General features: G+C 41.5%; 1 protein-coding gene across 1 annotated transcript in view; it reads left to right on the forward strand.

Annotated features, from left to right (window-relative positions):
- LOC103254174 (ras-related protein Rab-31) overlaps positions 1–13226 on the forward strand; it is a 90868-nt gene that overhangs the window by 12333 nt on the left and 65309 nt on the right. The window contains exon 4 of the mRNA XM_021709673.1: positions 6529–6610. Coding sequence (XP_021565348.1) covers positions 6529–6610 — 82 coding nt within the window. The remainder of the gene's footprint in view (positions 1–6528; positions 6611–13226) is intronic.

The raw sequence follows: 13226 nt of genomic DNA on the forward strand, positions 1-13226 counted from the left end.
AGGCAACATAATGAGACCTCGTCTCTAAAGAAAAAAAAAATTAAGCAGGTATGGAGGCTGAGGCGGGAGGATCATTTCAGTCCAGGAGTTCGAGGCTGCAGTGAGCCATGATTGTGCCACTGCACGCCAGCCTGGATGACAGAGTGAGACCCTGACTCAAAAAAAAAAAAAAAAAAAGGATAGAAAGAAGGGAGGGAGGGAGGGAAGGAGGAAGGAAGGAAAAGATGTTTATGATATGTAAAGTGGAGGAAAACCAAAAATAAGAGTATGGTCAATTTTCAGGGTAAAAGTTGCATGAAAATAGTTTCCTGCACACCCAGAAATGGATTGCATGGAGAAGTCACAGTGGTGCACTTGACTAAAGACTCATGTTAGCTGAGGAAGAAGCCTGGAAGAGGAAGAAGGGGAAAGAAAAGAAGTTGGGAATAACTCTTAATCAAAGACTTCCAGGGATGTGGCCATAGAGTTCTCTCAGGACAAGTGGGAACACCTATGCCCTGGTCAGTGTACTTTATCCAGGGACATGACAGTAGAGAATTACAGGAACCTGGTCTCCCTAGTAGGAAACTCTTCCTGACCTGAATGTTTTCTTCGTATTGGAGCAAGGGAAAGAGCCCTGGGCTGTGGAGAACAATTGAAAAGAATAAGAAAACCCAAAGGGTGGGAATGCATCAAATGTGTCATCCCAGTGGTGCTGCAGCTCAAACAAATGCAAGTCTTTATCATGACAGGCAGCACTTTGTCACCTGGCCTCTGTGAACTCTGTGGTTCCTTCCTCTGAGAGATACCTTTCCTAGATGTGCGATCGAGGGATTACTCCCAAAAGGGAAAAGTAAAACAGGAGATGTCTTCAACACTGTCATTGGGACGACATGAAGTCCATGACATTTGAAGACTTTTGCTTCAAGGAAACTCAGAGAAATAGACACTACTTTAGTATGAGTGAGAGATGCTGAGAGAAATTTCAAGAGTGCCTGTGACCAAAAAAGAAAATCTTACTGGTAGAAGGAACAACATGATAGAAGGGCTGCAGGTGGCTGAGCGTGGTGGCTCAAGCCTGTCATCCCAGCACTTGGGAGGCCAAGGTGAAGGGATTGCCTGAGTCTGTGGGTTCGAGACCAGCCTGGGCAACATGGTGAGACCTCATCTCTACAATAAATAAAAAAACAAGCCGGGCATGGTAGCGTATGCCTGTAGTTCTGGCTACTTGGAAGGACCGCCTGAGCCCAGCAGGTCGACGTTGGGGTGGCTGTGAATGTGCCACTGCACTCCAACCTGGGCGATGGAGTGAAACTCTAACTCAAAAAAAAAAAAGGGCTGCAGGCAGTAAGCCAATGAAAAATCAGCTTAGATTAAATTTTCAGTCACGTCCGGTTGCACTGCAGCTATTTCAAACTGAGGGGGAAATTTATGGATGTAATCAAGTTGATAAGTCTGTTAACAATAGTTCCTCAGTTTCACCTTTCCAAGGAATTCCTTCTAGGCTCAAAATCCCTATTTCTAATAAAATTGAGACTGATTTAATTTATCCTTCCTTATTCACACAAGAACAGAAAGCACACAGTAGGGAAAAACCTTGCCAATGAAACGAGTGTGGCAAAGCCTTGAAGCATGGCTCACACTGCGCACTGTACATCAGATCATCCATTCCAGAGAGAAAAGGTAAAATGTGATTTATGCGGTGGGGTCATTAGTCAAAAATAAAACCTTGCATATCTCAGAGAGTTCATACTGGAGAGAAACCGTACGAATGTAACGAGTGTGGCAAGGTCTTTATCCACAGTTCACACTTCGCACAACATTAAAGAATTCATTCTTGAGATAATTCTTACAAGTGCCATATGGCGACTCTCTATCATGAGTTCAAGCATTGATCGACATCAGAGAGTCTTTACTAAGGAGAAATCATAGAACTGTAATGTGTGTGGCAGAGGCTTAATCCAGGTTTCATGACTCACTAGACATCCGTTTTTTTTTTATTTTATGAAATCACACAAATGTAATGTGTGTGCTGAGGCTATTATTCAAGGATCAAAACTGTAGAATGTCAGAGGATTCATCTGAGGAATAACTCAGTCTTTAGTTCTCCAAGTTTAACTTTTGACATCTCATACTGTAGAACAATGACAAGTCAAAATATGTTAAAACTCCTGACATGATATATCTCAAAAGTACCAATATGTGTGGAAATGGCCGGTTATCTTCAGGTCATAAAATACTTTATTCAGTTATTTGAGGTTTCTTGTAAAGGCTAATTTACCATTTATGACTTTCAGCCTGAACTTTGAAATACAAGGGTCTTATATGCAGAACATACAAGAAACTCAACTCAATAGCAAATGATGATAATAATAGCAATCTGATTAAAAATGGACAAAGAATCTGAATAGACAGGTCTCAAAAGAATATATAAAAAGAGCCGGGCTCGGTGACTCAGCCTGTAATCCCAGCACTATGGGAGGCTGAGGTGAGTGGATTGCCTGAGCCCGCAGGTTCGAGATCCGCCTGGGCAACTTGGCGAGACCTCATCTCTACACTAAATAAAAAATTAGCCGGAGATGGTAGCGCGCACCTGTAGTTCCAGCTACTTGGAAGGCTGAGGTGGAAGAATCGCCGGAGCCCAGCAGGTCGAGGCTGTGGTGGCCGGGAGCGTGCCACTGCACTCCAGTCTGGGCGACAGAGTGAGACTTCAACTAAAAAAAAAAAAGAAGAAAATATAAAAACAGCCAACAAGTGTATGAAAAAATGCTCACATGACTAATCATTAGGAAAATGCAAATCAAAACCACAGAGATAACGACTCACCCTGGTTAGAATGGCTAGCATCAAAAAGACAAAAAGTAGCACGTTACCAAGGATACAGAGAAAAGAGACCTCTAATACACTATAAATTAAACACTGTGTAAATTAGTACAGCCGTTATGGAAAATGGTATAGAAGTTTCTCAAAAAAATTAAAAATAGAACAACCATACAATCCAGCAGTCCCACTACTGGGTATTTATCCAAAGGAAAGGAAATCAGTATATCAAAAGGATACCCCCCTGCACATTTATTGCAGCTCTATTCATTATAGCCAATATATGGAATCAACCCGTGTCCATCACCGAATGGAAAAAGAAAGTGTATACACACTGGAATACTGTTCAGCCATAAAAAGAATGAAATCATTCAAGGCAACATAGGTGAGCCTGGAAGACATTATGGTAGGTAAAATAAGTCAAGCACAGAAAGATACATACTGCTTGTTCTCACTTATATGTGGGAGATTTAAAAAAAAAAGTGAGCTTATAGAAGTAGAGAATATAATTGTGGTTATTAGAGGCTGAGGAGGGTGGGGGAGGGGAGAATAGGGAGAGGTGGTTAACTTAAAAATTTGTAGCTATATGGGAGGGAAAAGTTCTAGTATTCTGTGCCACTGTAGGGTGACAGTAATTTAGTGTATTTTTTTTCAAAGAGTTAGACGAAAGGATTTAGAATGTTCACAACACAAAGAAACAATATGTTTGAGGTGCTAGATATGCTAATTACTCTGATTTGATCATTACATAATTGTATGCATGTATGGACTTATACCACTTTGTAGTTCATAAATACGAACAATTATTATGTATCAACTAAAAATAAAAAGAACTAAATAAATGATCTCATTAAAAAAGTTATATGAAAAATAATTGGAAAAGGCATGCATCAATTTATTAGCAGTGACTATGGCTAGGTGGCGAAATATGATTGATTTTTATTTTCTTTTTTTTGACTATTTTTGTGAAATACATATATTGCTTTCATACTGGGAAAAATAATAAAAGTATTAACATTTTTGAAATATATGTTCTCTTTTCAGTCGTTTTCAATGTATGTTTTAAACAGAGAAATAGAGGACTAGATATGGTTTTGATATTACTGAATCATATCACTTAGAAGAATACTTAGGATTTGCATTTAGTGCAATTGTAGGTTGATAATTCGAACTCTCGAACTTTGATTTGTTGAGGGGTCATGTGGGAATTGCAAAGACATGTTTTTCTACTTGGGATTGTGTAGTTGGCCTCTTATTCTTGGGAGAATTAGAGGCTGAGGAAATATTACTGTGAAGGGTGTGAGTGAGGGCAGGGCTGGACTCTGATCTGAATTGTGTGGACCAGGTCAGGGAGAGTAAGCGAAAGACATCCTGACTCTTTACTGCTAAAAACCCCAGGATACATCTTCTAAGAACATGAACGTAATGAAGACACCGTTACCATACCTAGAAAATTAATTTGGAGCCGGGATCGGTAGCTCAGCCTGTAATCCCATACCTTTGTGAGGCTGAGGTGAGTGGATTGTCTGAGCCCGCGGGTTCGAGACCCGCCTGGGCAGCGAGACCTTATCTCTACAATAAATAAAAAAATCAGCCAGGCGTGGTAGCGCTTGCCTGTAGTTCCAGCTACTCGGAAGGCTGAGGCGGAAGGATTGCCGGAGCCCAGCAGGTGGAGGCTGAGGTGGCCGGGAGCGGCCACTGCACTCCAGTCTGGGCAACAGAGTGAGACTCCAACTCAAAAAAAAAAAAAAGAAAATTAATTTGATTCAGTGATACTATCTCACATATAGTCTGAATTTAAATTTTTTCAGTTATCTTTAAAATATCTTTTAAAGATGTCTTCCCCCAACAGGATCTAGCTAAGTCTTAGAGATTGCATTTGGTTGTTTTCTCTCTTTCCTCTCAGTCTAGATTCTAGAAAAATTTTCCTGCATTTTGTTTTGTTTGCTTTTTGACATTGATTTATTTGAAGCATTCAGACCAGTTTGTCTTACATAATGTTCCACATTCTAAATTTGCATGATTGTTTCCTTATGACTAAATTCAGACTAAACAGGTGATGTATGTATCTACTTCTTATTCTGTCACTTCAGGAGACTTTTCATATCGCGTTGTCCAACTACTGAGGATTTTTGCTATTTTTTTCTTTTCTTTTTTTTTTTTGAGTTAGAATCTCACTCTGTCACCCAGTGTGGAGTACAGTGGTGTGATCATGGCCACTGAAGACTTAACCTGCTGGGCTCAGGCAATGCTTCCACCTCAGCCTTCCAAGTAGCCAGAACTACAGGCGTGTGCCACCACACCCAGCTAATTCTTTTGTTTTATTGTAGAGACGAGAGCTCACCAAGTTCTCAAGACTGGTCTCTAACCTCAGGCAGTCCTCTTGCCTCAGCCTCCCAAAGTGCAGGGATTACAGGGCTGAGCCACTGAGCCCAGCCAATTTTTGCTATTTTTTGAGGAATGAGAAACTTAATCCTACAGAAGAAAAGTCAAACCTATTAAATATTCCTTGTATTTTTACACCTTTCAAGAGCAAAAAGAAAATGCTTATTAAGAGAAAATATGCAAACAGGAAATAGCAAATGTTTCATGATCTACTGAGACTTTAAAATGTTTCTTTTAGCCAGGTGTGGTGGCTCACGCCTGTAATCCCAGCACTTTGGAAGGTGGAGGCAAGAGGATTGCCTGGGTCCAGGGGTTCAAGACCCGCCTGGGCAACTTGGTGAGACCTCGTCTCTACAATAAATCAAAAAAATTACCCAGGCGTGGTGGCGCATGCCTATAGTTCAGCTACTTGGAAGGCTGAGGCAGAGGATCACCTGAGCTCAGCAAGTCGAGGCTGTGGTGACCGTGAGCATGCCCCTGCACTCCAACCTGGGCAACAGAGTGAGACTCCTACTCAAATGAAAAATGAAAAATAAAAAATAAAATAAAATCCTTTTTTTTTCTTTAATAAGAGAAAACATAAATATTTGTTAAGCTCCCAATCTTTATCCTTGCTCTATTAGTTGCTACTGGAGTTGGATTCATATCAGCATAGGTAAATATATAAGGTAACTTTTTTTTTGGTGCCATTGCAAGGCCAAAATACCAGCTAACTTTTTTATTTTTCATCATCATAATCAGTTTTTAAAATCGAAGGTTGTCGCCAGGTTCGGAGGCTCAGCCTATAATCCCGCGCCATGGAAGGCTGAGGTGAGTGAATTGCCTAAGCCCCCTGGGCAACTTGGCGAGACCTCATCTCTACAATAAATCAAAAAATCAGCCAGGTGTGGTAGTGTGCTCCTGTAGTTCCAGCTACTCGGAAGGCTGAGGCTGAAGGATCTCCAGAGCCCTGCAGGTTGAGGCTGCAGTGGCCGGGAGCGGCTACTGCACTCCAGAGTCTGGGTGACAGAGTAAGACTCCAACTCAAAAAACAAACAAACAAAATAAAATTGAAGGTTGTATTCTTCCTGAGATCTAGGGGTATTATCTTAGAACAATTGAAGCTTACTAGTTGTGGAAACACAGGCTTCTGAATGCACTCTTTGTTTTGTTTTGTTTCTACACCTCTAGTTGGACTAACAGGAAATGCAGAGTGTTTTCTTGTGGGTGGTATGTGTCTCCTCTCGGTGGTTCCCAAGGACAGGAGCTTTTGGGGTCGTGCTGAGGCATCACATTACCTTGTTTGACTCATGAATTTTCCTGAAGAAAGTATGCAGTAATATGGAGATGTTGACTCTTTTTCAGGGCATCTTTTATGACCAAAACTGTGCCTTGTGGAAATGAGCTTCACAAGTTCCTCATCTGGGACACTGCTGGTCAGGAACGGGTGAGTATGCGCCGTCTTGGGCTTCCTCATGAAAACGCAGAGATCAGTTTCTGAAGGTTTCTTTGTATTAGGCAAGACTTCGTTGGTTGCAAGTGACAGAAAGCTAACTGGAAATGATTTTTGAAAAAAAGGAAATGTGCTTTTCAGCTGTGTGAAAAGTCTCAGGGGCTCCCGGTGAGACAGGGCTGAGTTCAAGTCCTCCAAATGATTGTTAGAGGCCCATCTCTATTTTTATGGCTTTCGATTTAGTGCAATTGACTGGACTCTTGATTGGCTTGATTTTTTTTTTTTTTTTTGAGTTGGAGTCTCACTCTGTGGCCCAGACTGGAGTGCAGTGGCCGCTCCTGGCCACCGCAGCCTCAACCTGCTGGGCTCTGGCGATCCTTCTGCCTCAGCCTTCCGAGTAGCCGGAATTACAGGCATGCGCTCCCATGCCCGGCTGATTTTTTTTATTTATTGTAGAGATGAGGTCTCGCTGCCCAGGCAGGTCTCGAACCCCTGGGCTCAGGCAATCCATTCACCTCAGCCTCCCAAAGGCACGGGATTACAGGCTGAGCCACCGAGCCCAGCTGGCTTGATTTTTTTAGGTAGACCCACACTTTCTTCCTTTCTCCAAGGGTGACAAGGATGCAACTTGACACCTACAGGCGGCCTTCGTGGCCTCACGATGGGGAGCATGCACTTCTCCTGCTTGTGGGAACATAGGTCTTCCCATTGGCCTACCTTGCGAGTCATGCCCACTTCCAAACTTAAGGCCTACAGTGTTCAGGGGGATTTGGTGCCCCTACTGGTGGCACCTGGTAAAGCACTTACCCTAGAGGTGGAGACCAGAATGAGCCCCACCTGAATCACATTGGTCCGAAGTCAGGTAGGCTTGGTTACTAGAAACAGCAGATGACTTCTCTCTCATTCTTAATTGCTTTTATTTGCTGAAAATGCTTACGGAGAAGATTAGATATTTTACAAGCTCATGCCTTTAAATTTAAAAAAAGGGAAATAATGAATACCAATATGGACTGTGTGTGTAACAGGGCATTTGTGTAATTACTAGAGTGTATTTTATCCAAGTGGAAAGGGGCGGCCAGGATCGATAAAGCACAGAGATAACTTGGTCTTAACCGAGGCTTTCAGCCTGATCAACATTTTTGTCAGAGTTGATGATTATGGCGTAACATTGGTTGAACTTCCCTGTCTGACTTGGACTCAGAGCTGTCACCCTCTCAGCCTCCCCTACCTCAGTGTCACCACTTTCTTTTCCTGCTCTCCTTCCTTCCTGCTTCATTTTCCTCCATGGCCCAACCACCCAATCTGCTATTTAATTCACTTGGTGCTTCCGTTTATCATTTCCCTCTAAAAGGAAGAATCCAGTGTTCAGAATAGTCTATCATGTCCACTCTTCTTTTAACGAACCAAATGTTTGTGTATGTAATTTTCATTTTATTTAAATCTCCTTTTCAAATGAAAGGTCCCGCATTTGTAGATTAAGATATTTTAAACAGTTTTTTAAAAATTAGGGTGATTCTTCTGGCCTACAAATGCTAACCTCATTAGAATGTCTTCTATTTTGCTGCTAAATTGAGAGCGCAGACCTTTTGCACACGAAGCAACTGCCTAGGGCCTCTTTAACTGTTAGTCAGTTGCGCCTGCTGGCTCCTCAAATGAGGTGATGGATTCGAGGAGGAATTCGACTTGGGGATCTCACTTCTTAACATACACATGTGCTTTGCAGTTGATCAGTGAGTTATTTGTTTGGAGTGTTATTTAAAGTTAAGCAAAGAGGTTTCCATGCTCCCCCTTGTACCTTGGCCCACTAAATAGTTGCTTTTGTAGCTGCCTTTATTGAGCATATTAAATCAATTCTGCATAGCTGGCTTAGCATTGCAGTACTTCTGCTTAGGCTTCTGGCTGCTGTTTCCTGATGACTCGTGATGTTCCATACGTTATTCTGAAGGCCTGTGTATACTAGTGCATTTAGCCCTCTCAGAACCTCTGTGAGGTAGGAATCGTTATTCCCACTCACGGGTGAGGTCATTGAGGCAGAGAGAGGTTAAGTAGCGTGCACGTTATCACACGACTAATAAGGTGGAAAGCTGAAATTAGAATCCACCAGTCTGAATCCCTAGCTTTATGGCTTTATTTTGATTCTAAAATTACACAGAAAGCCATACAGTTGAGAGTAAAACTATCCAAACCTCTACCACCCTGCTGTTTCCATTGTTTACATTAGATGGTCATCCTTCAGATAGCTCTATGGGTGTTGAAAGTTTTATATCAATGGGATCATGGTTCCTTATAACCTGCTGTTTTCGGTTGATATGATGGTGTCGCTAAGGAGAGATTTCTTTGTGATCTAAACAGAGTATTTGACATTTACTCGCCAATTCTAATAGACTATTCAAGGAGTTGACTGCTTTCGAGGAAACCTGACACTTTGCTGAAATGAGTGTTGCAGTTTGTGGTTTGGTTCCTTTACCATCTCCAAGAAAGATAGCAGTGGAACATTTTGAGATGGTCATATTTCTTTTGTTTGTTTGTTTCTTTTGAGTTGGAGTCTCACTCTGTCGCCCAGGCTGTAGTGCAGTGACATGCTCACAGCCACCGCAGCCTGAACCTGCTGGGCTCAGGTGATCCTTCCACCTCCACCTTCCAAGTAGCTGGAACTACCAGTGCGCCCTACCATGCCCGGCTAATTTTTTGATTTATTGTAGAGACGAGGTCTTATCAAGTTGCCCAGGCTGGTCTCGAACCCCAGAGCTCAGGCCTCCCAAAGTGCTGGGATTACAGGCTTGAGCCACCGTGCCCGGCCTAGAGATGGCCATATTTCTAATTATTGTAATTGCTTTTTGCTAAAATTTGACTACTAGAGATTGTAGACGTCTGTGACTTTACTGATATACCTGTGTTTTTTAAGAACACTAGTGTTATGTATGCGAGGCATGACTGCACAGTAGTGATCTTCCTTTAAACCTCGGGGAGGAAGAGTCTAGTTTTGGAGAACAAATTCAAGTGCATCTGTGGAGCATGTAAGTGATACGTATGTGCCCTCTGTTGTCATCTGATCTCCCTAACCCTCGAAGAACTGATTGAGTTATCCTCGGGCTGTCCTTCTGGTGTCCCTCGGTGGAGTCTGCATCTCTCCAGTGATGGCAATTTTTCAATTGTTTTGGCAGCTTGTGGCTGGCTTTAATCATGCTTGTAATGATGTTGCCTAATGTTTGATCTAAAAATAAACTCCCTGCTGTTGCCTGTGCCTATTGCTGTTTGTTCTGTCTCATTAATTATCGGAGTCCAGTAAATCTTAGGACCCCTCTTTATCTTTGTAGAAATGTACTGCTGTTCTTTTAGTTTTTATAATTTCAAACAAACAGTTGCTTTGCATTTGTGATGTGGCAATAGAAAGACATAGATTTCTGTGTCCACCAAGCAGCTTGGTGCTTTGCGTGTGTTAATGACTCAGTATCTGTTTAGTTGTGGAATGATTGATCACACCAAGTTTTGCCTCACCTATACAACATTCTGGTTAATGCTCTACCTACTGCCCAGTACTAATTCTGTCTTATATTTGTGGCACAAAATTGTACTCTTGAAAAGTTATTTTTCTATCTGAGCACTGGAAATCTAAAAGGATCTTTCCCTTCCTTTCCTTCTTTGTATAATGCAGTGTTCTTTGTTTTCTCTCTCTTTCTCTCTTTCTTTTCTTTTCTTTTTTCAATAGGGTCTCACTCTGTTGCCCAGGCTAGAACACAGTGGTAAAATCATAGCTCACTGTAGCCTCGAACTTCTGGGCTAAAGGGATCCTTCTGCCTCAGCCTTCTGAGTAGCTAGGACTACTTATTTATTGTAGAGATGAGGTCTCGCCAAGTTGCCCAGGCCGGTCTCAAACCCACGGGCTCAGGCAATCCACTTGCCTTGGCCCCCCAAAGTGCTGGAATTACAGGCTGAGCCACTGAGCCCGGCTGGAAAATGGTTTCTAAAAATGAGCAAGGTGGATCAGGCTGGGTGACTCAACCTGTAATCCCAGCACTTTGGGAGGCCGAGGCGAGTGGATTACCTGAGCCTGTGGGTTCGAGACCGACCCGGGCAGCTTGGCCGAGACCAAGTTCAAAAAATTAGCCAGGTGTGGTAGCGCGCACCTGTAGTTCCAGCTACTTGGAAGGTTGAGGTGGAAGGATCAGTGGAGCTCAGCAGGTCAACGCTGGGGTGGCCATGAGTGTGCTACTGTACTCCAGCCTGGGCAGTGTAGTGAGACTCCAACTCAAAAAAAAAAAAAAAAAAAAAAAAGAGCCAGGTGAAGGGAAGCGGTGGTGGTGGGACTCCCTGTTTCCCTGTTTACTTTTTTCTTAGCAGGATGGTTCTTTCCCTCACCCCTCTGTCACCTGTTCTAGGCTCACTCAAACTCCAGCCTTTGAGCTTTTTGTCCTCATTCTCTGTCTGGTTTTCTTTGGAAACAGCTGAGTCATGCTTTGATCTTTTCTGGATAATCCATCCTGAAGTTTTAGTAGTTAGAAGTCTCATTAATTGAAAAATACTTTCGACTATGTTTGTTTCTGTGTGGACTGAAAAATGCTTTTGACTATGTTTGTTTCTGTGTGGTATGTGGAATATTACCAACCTCTTTTTTTTTAAAAAACAGCTTTATTGAGAGCTGATTTACATACCTTATAATTCACTCATTCAAAGTATGCGACATGGTGGGTTTTGTGTATTCAGAATTGTTCCATCATCATCACAATCAGTTTAGAACATTTTAAGAATCAGCCCAGAAAGAAATCCAGTTTTAGCAGTCACTCTCAAATTTCTTCAGCCCTAGGCTACTTTCTGTCTCTAGATTTACCTGATATGTACATTTCATGCAAATGGAATCATACAACTTGTGGTTTTTTGTGAGTGGCTTCTTTCACTTAGCATAATATTATCAAGGTTCATCCATGTTATGGCATGGATCAGTACTTTCCTTTTTATGGCTGAATAATATTCCATTTTATGAAAAGATATACCACATTCTGTTCATCCATTCATCTGCTGATGGACATCCCCCGCTTTTTGGCTATTATGAATAATGATTGTATGAACATTCATGTACAAGTTTTTGTGTGGATGTATCTTTCTTTAATCTCTCAGGTATATATTTAGGAATGGAATTGGTGGGTCGTGTGGTAACTCTTTGGTTAGTATTTAGAGGAGCTGCCAAATTGTTTTCCAAAGTGACTTCTCTCTTTTATATTTCCACTGGCAATGTATAAGGCTGAAATTTCTTCATATTCTCACCAACACTTGTTTTTGCCTAACCCAAGATCATGAAGATTTACTTCTCCGTTTTCCTCTGAGAGTTTTATAGTTTTAGCTCTTACCTGTAGTTCTGTGTCCATTTGGAGTTAATTTCTGGGTATGTTGCAAGGACAGGATCCAACTTTATTCTTCGCATGTGGCTGTCCAGTTGTCCCAACACAATCTGTTGAAAAGACTATTCTTTGTCTAATGAACTGTCTTGGCCCCTTTGTTAAAAATCAATTGACCATAAATGTGAGTCTTTTGTTCTGGACGCTCAGTTCTATTCCTTTCATCTAGATTTTTATCCTTATGCTAGCACCACATTGTCTTGATTACTATAGCTTTGTAGTAAACTTTCAAACTGGGAAGTGTAAATCTTCAAACTTTGTTCTTTTTCAAGACTGTTTTGACTGTTCTGAGTAGCTTGCATTTCCACATGAATTTTAGGATCACCTTGTAAATATTTACCAAAAAAGTTCAGCTGAGATTTTGGGAGGGCTTGTGTTGAATTTGTGCATGATTTGGTTTTACCTATTCCTTAATCCTTTAAATATGAGTGGTAAGCAAGTTGCAATCTGTCTTTCATGTCTTTAAAGTTTACTTGCAGACTGAAAATGCAATGTTGACCTCAGAGAAAAAATTTTTAATAAAGAATTAGCTATTTTACATGTTTAAATGTGTTCCATGTGGTAAATTCATTTAGAACCACACACAAGGTTATGTCTGTGAAGTGATCACTTATAATTTATCAATAGTTTACCATTACTAGACTTGAAATTTATGACATTTGACAAATTACATTTTTAAAAGAAGGAATCTATCTTCAGTATGATATTCTTTGCAGCTGGTTTTGCTTTTTCATCAATAATATCTAACCTAGGACCAGACTTTATTACTTAATATATAGTGCTAAAGATAATGTAATATTCTGAAATCCACTGATTCAAAAGACTTATACTGCTTTCCCAGTTAGTGTGCATGCTTTTTTTCCCCTCCAACTGTGGATATTTCAAGCATTTCAGAAAATCACAGAGAATAATGTGATAAATGTCTCTCTCTGCATTGCCCAAGTGTGTTTCTTCTTGACTTGTTTCTTCTGTCAAGAGTTTCCCTTGCACTCTGGGTACCCGAAGAAGAAAGAGCCGTGCTCATGTCCTCCAGGAGCCGACAGTTTAATGGATGCAGTCAGGAAATCTGGGCACCCCATGCTGTTTAGCCATCTTGCTTCTTCACCTCCTCTGGGTTACTTTTGCAAGCAGCTGCCAGCCTGCTATCGTTTGAAAGGTTAGGGGATGGGCGACCATGTGTTCAAAGTGCTGGGATGCATATGTGCAAAACCGTGGCA

This window comes from Carlito syrichta, unplaced genomic scaffold (genome assembly GCF_000164805.1).
Source record: "Carlito syrichta isolate Samal-C Ts95f unplaced genomic scaffold, Tarsius_syrichta-2.0.1 Scaffold272310, whole genome shotgun sequence".
NCBI lineage: Eukaryota > Metazoa > Chordata > Mammalia > Primates > Tarsiidae > Carlito > Carlito syrichta.